The 11,466-nt window shown below is 37.6% G+C and overlaps 1 protein-coding gene across 1 annotated transcript; it reads left to right on the top strand.

The window, feature by feature from the left end:
* The first annotated feature begins 3,641 nt into the window (after positions 1-3,641).
* On the top strand, positions 3,642-6,492 carry LOC136263063 (ADP-ribosylation factor-like protein 2-binding protein). The gene is made up of 4 exons (XM_066057520.1): positions 3,642-4,310; positions 6,092-6,177; positions 6,226-6,322; positions 6,373-6,492. Exons 1-4 carry the CDS (start codon positions 4,236-4,238, stop codon positions 6,448-6,450), a joined length of 336 nt encoding a protein of 111 aa, XP_065913592.1. The 5' UTR covers positions 3,642-4,235; the 3' UTR covers positions 6,451-6,492.
* Positions 6,493-11,466: the final 4,974 nt, after the last annotated feature.

Genomic DNA, 11,466 nt, shown 5'->3' with positions numbered 1-11,466 from the left:
GTGTTCATTGTGAAGAACAAGTAGCCACCCCTTTTTGCAGTAGGCACTATAACAAATCGTGCATGCAAGTTAAAGTGTGCTATAAAGTAAAAGTACAGTTCTACAGAGAAACGCAGGTGTCAACCTGCTAAACAAGTTGTCCAATACAGACGCTTCATTTGCACAACTACATAGGTAGCTCATCAATTTCAAGGAAGTATATAGTAACTTTGAATTAGTTTTTTTGTAGCAGTCATTGCAGGTAGTATGTTACAACAAATAGCTAGCTTTGACATGCTGACCCTTGCATGAATGAGGGGGCCAAACTTTTAAGTAAACAGTCAAATTTGTGAGGTTGAAGAGCCAATGACAAAATGGGGTGTAGTTATAAAGAGTATAACGCTGGTGTAAACAAAATGTAATGTTTTGTCCAGCAAAAGCATCATGTTTTGCCTTTCCATGCACAGCCATATTTGGGGCATTTTAAATTTAGCAACATGTGGATGTGGTCACATACCTGTTCAACCGCACATCACACCTTATATGTACAATGTGGGCATATAAAGAATATGTAACCTCTTAGTGTGGGTCTGTTGATTTATTGAATCACAATGTTTTGTGGCCTGACTATATATAGTACTGCTGTGTATGTGTGCTTTCTTATATAGAGACTTTCCAATTGTTAAATGATTATCTGGATCTGGTCTTATCACCCATGACAGCAGATAGCAGATCACCAAAGCTACATGAATAAACTATCACATTTCACAATCAAAATCAGCTAGTCTTGACTCGAGTGGTCTGCTTTTGTTGATGCCTTTCCCAAGCCCAGTGGTAAGCTGCACAAGCAAACTGTGGTCTTATAATGGAGCACTGCATGGCCAACCTGGGGGTGGCTGTACAGCATTGTGGTGCCGAATAAAGACCTGCGCTGTAAATTTTGTTTCATTTTATTTGGTTTTGAGGCCTGATTGGCACATGCCTAGCTAGGTAGGAATTTTTATCTGGTCTATACATATTCATTTTGCTAGATACTAAAATTGATACTTCTGTGAAGACAACAATCGTGCCTCCGGTTTCATGGTAGATCTAACAATGGGACATACCACAATGGTAGGGGAATTGATTTGTAAAAGTTGATTTTTTGAGATTGCACACCCTAGCTGGTGACATATCACTATTTGTATTCTGGTAGCATTACATGGCCATGCAGACTCTAATCCCTTACTGCATAGCACATATCAATGGAGATTATAGGCCTACATGGCTTGCAGTATATACTTACATAATCTCCTGCATCAAGAGTAGGGTCTAGCTACACAAAACTAAAAGCTTTTACGAACAAATGGTTGGACTTGTACCTATTATTATTATATTTTAAACCCGACAGCTTCAAAATGAGCAGTGTAGGCAGTTTCAGTAGTCCCAGTTGTCTTATTGAGAGTGTAAGTTTGAAGGAGGATGAGAATAACCTGTTTGATTATTGTGCGATTAGACTGAACAACTCCCAAATTATTTCCAATCTCAAGTCCAAGATGGGCCACCTCAGTCATTCACAATTCTATAAATATCGTTGCACTTAAAAGGCTTCCAATATCAGTTTATTTGATTGGCTATTCACTATATCACTTTCTTGTTCAAAAGCACCTGTGATTCTGTTATTTCATTGGCTACTTTACAGTGCAATTACTGTTGGGATTAATGTATTGTGGCAAACTAAATCACTATGTGATTATTGTGTAAATGTCTGATGGAAATGTGAAGAAGTAACTACTGAAGCTGTTCAACTGTGGGATTGGTGTTTAAAAGTTCTGATAACAAGTAATCATTCACACTGGTTACTTAATGAAATTCATGTAGTTGGAATTGCTGCAGAACTTGAAGTAATGAGCAACTACTCATTATGACTAGACTATGGGTGTTACTAGCTACATGAGACTGGAGTGACAGCTTTGTTTGCAGCAATAGAAAACCCCCTCGGACCGATAAGGCTGAAATACAAAGCAGATCATATTTTAATAAAAAGATGCTTGCAATTGGCTTACTTGGTGGACTTACACTAGCAGTATTCTACATCATTTTGCTGCTACAACTTAATAGCTGATCATAAGTTATGTGATGATTAGTTAAACAAGTTACTCACACAGTGCCCGTACAGTAGCTGTAAATTAATAATTCCCTGGATGCTATGTTATACAAAGTACATCTAGCAAGAGGGTACCGTGTGGTGACGTTCAGTCCATCCGTCCATGTAACCATGTTGTATGTGTGCTCTGTGTTCTTTTCCATTATACACTTCTTGGAAAAAGTCGATTATTCTACTGTTGTAAATATGTACTCTTGTACAAGAGTTTCTGTCTCTTTACATTCACTGACCATTACCTATGTGTGTTTTTTTCCTTTAAAATTTATGCATACAGGAAATTTTGCATTCCTTGCTTTTATTTATTTATCAGTTTCCTGATAGGACACTTAATCCATTACTTCTGTATTTAAGCTCTCCACTTGAATCGCCATGTGAATGATCAGGTATCTATTCTTTATACTACTGGCTTTAGCACAGGTAGATAATATTTTTAGTGTTTACCTGACTGGATGCTTCTTTAATCTTACTAAATATCAGGACCAGCTAAATTGTGTATCACTTACATAGCTGTACCAGTGTATCATTATCAGTTTGCAGTTTTAGTGTGTGATACATACAGTGACTGAGATCCATACATGTGTACAGTATGTACGTACATACCAGAATTGAAACCAGGCCAGGTCAACTGTTACATTTTGTCCGGGTTATCCATGTCTGACCTGCTTTACAGATTACCTGGATTGGATCACACATATAATGAATTCATTTAATGATATGGAAGTGCGTTAACACATCATAGTTGTGAGCCACACCCACTTATCAGGATTAGTGCCTGTAGACATTCGTGCAGCCACGCCCATCTATTAGTAGTATTTACAGTCTGTAAGTATTGTCCATTGCTGTCTGCAGACCTGTGATGAGCCATACAAGTTAATTGGTTGTTATTGTGTGAGGCATAGTCTAGTCTTGTGGTAGGCCAGCTTCCTTCATGATCCATGCCCACTTTAATATTGGGAATGTGTAGTAAGCATATGTAGAACCATGGTAATTTATCATTTCAAATAACTACTAAACATTTTACAAAACGCAACTCTTGGTGCATGCCTCGATTTTATATAACTGAATCCACATTGGTATATCAGGTCAGTAGTATAAGAACTGGTTTCAATGCTGGTATGTACATTAGACTTCGACCATGCAATGTTGAACATGTCAGATTTGTTCTGACACTTGGTCAGGCCAATTGAGGAGCTGTATGTGTACACACAGAGAGATAGCCATCTTTCCTTATATTGTAATGCTGTGCCTCTTAAGATGTTCACCTAAGCTATGTATGTATGTGGTTCTGGTTGGTTAGGGAAATCCTCACTGTAAACGATGAAGGTTGGTGAATCAAAGCAGATTGGAAGATATAAGTTTGACAAGTTTACCATGCAGTCCAATATGTGACCTAATTTTAGAAAACTGTCGCTATCCACACATTTTTCAAAATTTATGTTAAATTTGCTCTTTGTTGGATATAGGGACAGAGGAATGGACTGGCTATAAATTTTGGCTTCATAAGCTTTGCAGTGTGGGAAATACAGCCAGATGAGCAAATAAATTGATATGTATAAAAGCCATCGAGAAAATAATTTACAGCACTTACATACTGATACAGTGGTGTACAACTCATTGTGTTCATCATGAATTTGTGAATCCACAAGGTATGCTTCTGTGTTTGAGAAGGAAGGTGAATTAACTGAAGAAAAGATCGTCGGTAAATTCTTTCATCGCCACAGTGTTTATAAGTGTCTGAAACTCAGAAACCCTCTGTGTATGGAGATGCAGCAAGGATTTTTGAACTCCCCATGAATAGAGGAACACAATGATGCCCAGGATTTATTCCACTGGAGTGTTAATTCATCGAGGAGATAAAACTTGTAACTTATGTTTTTCATTTTGTTACAAAAGCACATACTATTGTATTTAGATTGACGGTTTTGGTCACATATAACGACAAATAAAGTTTGGTGAATTTTCTTTTATTCACCAAATTCAAAATTTTCATCATTTATATTATGTCATGGTGTTTTGTATACAGTAAGGTGGTCTGGAATGTGACATCCTCATACATGCTGAAGTTGTCTCCACTTTAGATGAGAAATTTCAGAAGTTGTTGAATGGCTTTATGGACGAGCACTATCATCATTTTGAGGATGAGGAGGAGAACAAATTCATCTACACCAACATCTTTAATCTTTATGTGAGTTATACCTGTATTTTTGTCAAATTTACTAATCATAAACAATTTGATCTTAAAAGTGTGCATTTTGCTTAGTGATAGGAAGTGAATAGAGGGTTTGTATGTGAAACATATCAGTGTGCTTTACAAAAAATATTTGACAATCACTATTACTCTGTCATTTGTAGGGTATGGTTTCAATGGTATAGAACGGGGTCCTCTATGAGTAATCTAAGATACCGTATGTGTACATTTTTTAGGTACATAAGTTTTGTGGATTTACGAATTCCTGGATTTCAAGGATGAAATTTTTACAGACAACTAAGTAACTGCATAATCTGTAAAAATTATGTCCCTCGAAAATTTGTATGTATGCGAGGAAAATGCTAAGTTTAAGGCAGATAAGTACAATATCAATTTTTGCATAGATCAGTTGTTGAACGTCGTATGTATACGACTGCTTTATGAAGAGATCTCAAAATGTGTTGGTACATGCATGTATGACTGGTTTTCACATTATAACTCACTAATATTTAAACAGATTTCTATTGCATTACTGAAGCTTTGTACCTTGATAATTACCTGACACGTGCAAGAAAATTCAACTAGTTTACATGAGCAGTTTAGTTGGTAGACATGACAACAAATCGTAGCGAGGCCGACTGCTCTATTAAAGTATTTTGACTGAGTGATTGCTGCCTATTTTATTTGATTATTAACAGTTTTTGTAGTACTCTGATAGAGTGCACATATTTCTGAACACTTCTAATACAACGCACATAGAGTTTCCATGAATTGAATTTTATTCTAGTGTGGTCATCAGACCTTCACTTTGTAAGGTAGAAATTAAGTTAGATGACCAATTGACAGTAGTGGCAGGTTTAAGTGTCTAGGTATAGAGGTCCCTGGTTCAAACCGTGAACAAATTTTTCTGATGTTTTTCATATACATTTTTCTCATCAGCGACTGTTCTATTAGAGTATCTCGATCACATTTGATTCACATATTTATATCTCCTTAGCTGATATTCTCAAGGTTTGCACTATGATGGCCAACTTATCTGCATACTGATTTCTGTCAGCGCTTTCCCTGCAGGCTTAACAAAAATCGTACTTGTAGTTTTTAAAAATCACTCATAACTTTTTGCCACTTGTACAGTAGGACCTCCATTATCCGAACACCTGTGTGCCAGCTGAATCACAAAAGTGTTCAGATAAGTGAATTTGTTTGGATAATGAAGCCCATTGATTTATATACAGAGCTCTGTTGAACTACTCTAATAGAACATACACCTGTTGACAAAATACTCTAATAGAACAGTCACCGCTACTGTTCAGATAATCGAGGGTTCGGATAATTGAAGTTCAAGGTCCTACTGTACCAATCTGTTCAGATATTGAAAGATGCATGAATGTGCTATAATATGCTCTTTGTACTGTCTAAATGTGAAAAGAATCCAATGAAGCTTGCATGAGTTATGGCAAATTTTGTAAGTGGTGTGAAAAGAAAAACAAACATGGAAGATGAAGAAAACACAACAAACTTTGAAGTAGCATATCTCAAAAGATGGCTGAAACTTGGTATGGAAGATGTCCGGACGTTGCACCAAATGGGCTATTTCTCTTCAGCCATTACTGAAGTACATGTCTGTGAAATCCCATGCTAAAATACACACTTGTCTGTCGCATGCTCGGATGCATTAGCTTTCTTGGCTGCACAACACTATCATGTGTCCTGATTTGTACATGTGGTTTTGGGTGATGGCATTTGTTTGTTTTGTTTTATTTGTTGTCTCCTCACAGACTAAATTGATAGAAAAACATATTGAAGATGAGTTAAAAACAAGAATGCCAGAGTTTGCTATGGAATCCTTCATGAAATCATTAGAGTAAGCTCAAGAATTTTAACAGAAAGACATTTAACTCTGTTTTTATAGGTCAAGAAAGGATGAAATAGACTTAGAAATTTTTGACATACTTGTATCATTCACAGATTTCCTGACCTTCAAGGAAATGTTTGTTAGCTACAAAAAGGTACAGTACCATCTACCAGCGTTGACAGTAAATTATGTGATCTCCCACAGGCCAAGGAAGGTAAAGTTCCTGACCTATCACTCGGACTAACAATTACACCATTATCATCATCAACTAATGGGCATTAGAACATGTATGTTGTGTTTTTTGTTTTTTTTTAGTAACCTGTTCACTTATGTATACCACACAGTTCCAGTCTTGTTGCAATAGGGGATAACTTGCCATGCTGATTAATAATGATACCTGATATACCTGATGTCTGGCAAAGAAGACTTTCGTATGTACTGAGGCTTTGATTCTTTTGAATACGGTACCATTCCATCCTTGACTCATCAAATTTAAGAAAGTGTTGGAAACCCCCATAGCTAGCTAACTTTCACATAGCACATGTGCTTTACGTGTTAATTTTAGTACAACTGCATGAGATTTGGTCAAGCCCCATCCTAACCTTTTGAGACAACCACAGCATCAGGTAGTCTCGCGTGGCCAGACCGCTTTTTTCCGTGTATTGGGTGGGTTCCATATACGGAAAAAAGCAGTCTGACCACGCGAGACTAAGCGTCAGGCGACTCCAGTCTCGTCCTCAGTCGCAGACCCATTCTCCGGGGTGGCGCTTATCGATTAGAGATTATAAGCGCCCCTCCGAAATATAAGAATAAGATTATAAGCGCTTATAATCTCTAATTTATAAGCGCCACCCCGGAGAATGGGTCTGCGACGAGGGGTCCGACACTCTTGAAATCTCGTACGCTTCGTCAGAAATCACATTTGAAATCATGAAATCACACACTCAAAAGAAATCAGAAATCACACTTTTTTGAAAACGAAAATCGTAAAACTCCGTATATTTCCGTAAATTACGGAGGCATTGAATTACGCGATATTATTAATAGAGGATATGCATGCTATATTATTCGCACGAAAAATGATCAGCGGCGCGGCGCTTCCAAAAAAAGTTGATGGTGAACGACTATCGAAGATTTACGAAAATTCCATATAAAAGTACTGGATAGTGAATGCGGCTCGAAGTATAACTCGCCTTTTAAGCTACAAGCAGGCTTTCTGTTGTCGTGAACGATTACCACAAGGTCACGAAAAACTCATATAAAAGTATGGGCAGTGAATGAATGTTCGAACTGGAACTCGCCACTAAAGCCACGGGCCAGCTTCTTCTCGCCGGATGTACTACTTATTAGGCAGAAGGATATGTCACTTAGTAAGAATTGCTCGTAACTGATCTACCGTCCATGCAATGAATCGATTCGCATTCCGTTCACCGTCATGACGTATGAAAAAATCACGTGTTCATTAGAATGTATTCGGCAGTGCATATCCTCTATTGGAACATAGCAGAAGTGATTTAAGGCCCGAATCACTTGATCTGGCACTGGTTCGGCTGCCAATCTCTAGAATTTTACAGCCCAAGCTGAGTCCACTAATGGTCAAAAGCTTCCATCACTGGAGCCATAGATTTCAGAGGCGCGTAAGCGCCTCTAAAATCTATGGTGGAGCCACACGAGTGATCTGAGTATCCATCTCGGAATCTTATTCAGTTTTAACTAGCAATTTAGGCTCTACTCGCAGCCACAAGTGACGGTACATCATAGTGACTGCATGGGTTAATGATGAAACGGGTAAACCATGTAGAAGGGCTGCAAACTATAAGCACACTTTTGCAAAGAAAGTAGTTCCCAGCATTAGCTTCAGGACAAATAATTATGCAGCTTGTCTAGAAAATATGTATGTCAGTACTGGTTAGTAACTAGCTACTAGGTGTAACTTTTCAAAGATTAGCTCACATAATATGATTCTGCTTGTTCAGCTGACCCACTAAACATCTTTACATAACTTGCAAGCAAACATTTCATATAAAACAATCCTGGAATACACAATGAAAACCATGGATGTATCCAGATCAGTTGACTGTGTACTTAGGTGTTTCCTGCCACTGTGGTTGTTAGTCAATATGAAATGAGATCAGGGTTGTTAACAGAGAGCCATTCCAGTTTTCAATACCATTGTGAAGGAAGGGATGTGCACGTTACTGATGTTAGCAGAGATATTGTTTATGTCAACTTTCAGGTGTGATTTAATCTATTGTGTATTATAAAACTGGTAGGTAATACATACAAGTAGCTATCTTTCTGCATATAGCTAAGTCAGCTTCACGCAGATTAAATACATCACATATTGATCAGATAAGGTTTATAAGTTCTGCTAAATTTTGCAGGTATGTTCATTGCTGGCAATGCATCATACTGGTTTGCATTATATTATCTGAAGAACTGATAATGCAGGATGCATTGGAGCTAACAGTGTATAGCACACAAATTTTACGGAGAACAATTACCTAATCAGTGACTTTATGGAAATACAATGCCAAAATGGTCCTCAGACACTATGCTCTTTGCTCGAAGGACATTATAGATTTTGTTTAGGTTTTATAATGTAGTTAAGTAGGTGTAGCTTGTAAGTAGTTTAGTTTATTGTAATTAGTGTGGTAGTTTGTAATTTGCTAGTCTTTGTATTCTTTTGTGCTTAACTTTTCTGTGTACTTGTTTGTTATCTATTTTTGTAAATAATTTTAGACCTTTTTCATTACCTAATCATTACTGATTGAGTCCAAGTCTATCTCCTACCAAAGATACTGTTTTAAATTCACCATGACTCAGTGATAAAAGTGTAACTGAAATCATGTGGACCCACTGATGACACGCAACCATGTAATAGTAACCAATTCCAATATACTTAATTAATCACATGTATCATCATCAGCTACTTTTATTATTATTATTGCTGGGCATGCCAATGTGCCAAGGGGACGTGAGTAATGCTCCAAGGAAAAAATACACAAGATAACAACAGTACTGCTTTATTATATCTACCGGTAAAGACAATACTCGACAATGCCTAACATTGCCTATACCATTTTTACTTTACAGCACAAGTATGTAGTAGCTTTTTGATAATGCATGCTTTCTGACTCAATCACTGAAGTTGGCAAATTATTCCAGTCGATGACAGCTCTTGGAAAGAAGGAATGCCGGTTCATGTAGCTAAGTACCTGGATGAAGTGGTAAGGGTAGTGGTGTCTAGTTGAACATTGTGTGGCTAAGAGGATAATGGTATTGATAGGCTGCAGATAAGTCGTGGATTGCCTCGTAAAAATTCCGGCGGCTAGCTATAACTAGGCCAGTGCGGCATTCCTTTATCCACGCCTATTATTTTTTTACACTTGTTAGAATATAACTTATGCACGAAGTTCTGGGACGGCTTCTATTCATTTTTAGACAGCCTCTTTACACAGCTTGCCTGTTAATCATCAGCACTACCGTACGACCACAACCACAAACCATCACCACTACTGGTGCCTGGAATCATCTCAGCCAGACGGCTTTGGCCTTGCTTACGAACTAGACTCTAGTGAAGATATAACTTTTACCATCCAGTTTACTGATGACGAAGCTTCTGGACCTGTTCTAGCTCCATGAGAGTCAACAATGGTGAAATCACGGAAATCACGAAATCAAAATTGAAATCACGAAATCACAATTGAAATCATGAAATCACTAATGAAATCACTGTGATTTTGAAATCTCGTACGCCCTTCGAGAAAGTGGCGGACCCCCCGGTCTGCGAGGACGAGACTAAGGCGACTCACCACAAATATTATTTTGTAACCAGACTTGACCATATTTGGACACAAAATTGAACTATAGAGCTTGGTTTGGGGTTTTCTTTCTTTTGTGATTGCACCTGGTTGAGTCGGAGGAATGGCCTTGTCGTACTGTAGCCCCGTCGAACCAAAGCCAGTTACAGTCAGATTGTTCTATCTAAACGATGAGTTAAAATTGACAGCAGATAATCTCCGTAATTTGTTCATGCAACTACCCACCAGATGCAGAACCGATCGCGAATTACTATACACAAGACTATACACCAAGAAGAGACTTATTCCTGACATAAAGTGACCCAAAATTAAAGACATTTGAGTGGCCAAGAATAACGACTACGTCAGAGTATGGACGACAAGAATTTCTCCCGTCAGCAGAGTACATCTCAGGATTCATAAGTTCAATTAACGCATTAAATGGCAGTACCTTTATTTAATTTAATTTAATATTATATTAAATTAAATATTAAATTAAATAAAATAAAGGTACTGCCATTTAATGCGTTAATTGAACTTATGAATCCTGAGATGTACTCTGCTGACGGGAGAAATTCTTGTCGTCCATACTCTGACGTAGTCGTTATTCTTGGCCACTCAAATGTCTTTAATTTTGGGTCACTGGATATTTCAGATATTTTAGAAGCTTTATTACACCCCAAACCACCGTCCCTAGTTGTGTTCTTAGGTTGTTGTGGTGGGAATGGTCGTTATGGTCCTCTTACAATGCTATCTCAACTTCCCGAGTGGCAAAACACGGTATTTAGTTTCTATCAAAGAAGAATTTATATTGATGAGCTGTGCCAAACCTCACCTGTTCTGGCCATACAATATTATGTGCATTTAGTGAGAGCTGATAGTGTTAAGGAAACTAAAGATAACATTCACCGTGCATTCACTGATGCCAATAGAGACCCCAGATTTGATTATGAACCTGACATAGCACTACTTTTAAATTGCAAGGAGGAACAAACAGCTCAAACCATTCTTAAAATGGTTAAAAACTTTAACATATCAACAGAAGAAATTCCATTGTCATGTTGGCAACTGGCTTTGTACCATACCTTTACTGTTGAAGAAGGTCCAGACTATGAACAGAAAATGGGCCCATCTGCGTTTACTGTTGTAAAACAGCCAACTATTAAAAAGTTTATTGCTGATACTAAAGAAGAACTGAAGTCTTTAATCACGCAACCTGTAAAATGTACCTATGAAGAGGTTAAAGAAATGCTGATTAAAAAGGTAGATGAAAGATGGAAAGCTGAATTGGACCGCCGAAGACTAAATGATATAATTGAACTTGCATGTGAAATACTACTTATACAGGTAACTGAAGTAACATTTGAATCACTAAGAAACAATGAGTGGGAACAAGTTGATCATTTGCAGTTCTTTGTAGCAATGTTACATGGGTATTGGGGGAAGAATGATTACAATGCTTTGAGGGAATATGCTACATATCACATTATGAAAG

The sequence above is a fragment of the Dysidea avara genome, chromosome 8 (genome assembly GCF_963678975.1).
Source record: "Dysidea avara chromosome 8, odDysAvar1.4, whole genome shotgun sequence".
Classification (NCBI taxonomy): Eukaryota; Metazoa; Porifera; class Demospongiae; order Dictyoceratida; family Dysideidae; genus Dysidea; species Dysidea avara.
Note: the sequence above shows the minus strand (reverse complement) of the source record. Positions and strands in the feature narration are given on the sequence as shown.

Bases quoted from the DNA above. Each gene is read 5' to 3' on its own strand.
- LOC136263063 (XM_066057520.1), top strand. From the start codon at position 4,236: ATGGACGAGCACTATCATCATTTTGAGGATGAGGAGGAGAACAAATTC. The intron at 6,178-6,225 runs GTAAGCTCAAGA...CTGTTTTTATAG, and splicing joins TCCTTCATGAAATCATTAGA to GTCAAGAAAGGATGAAATAG. The intron at 6,323-6,372 runs GTACAGTACCAT...GATCTCCCACAG, and splicing joins TGTTTGTTAGCTACAAAAAG to GCCAAGGAAGGTAAAGTTCC.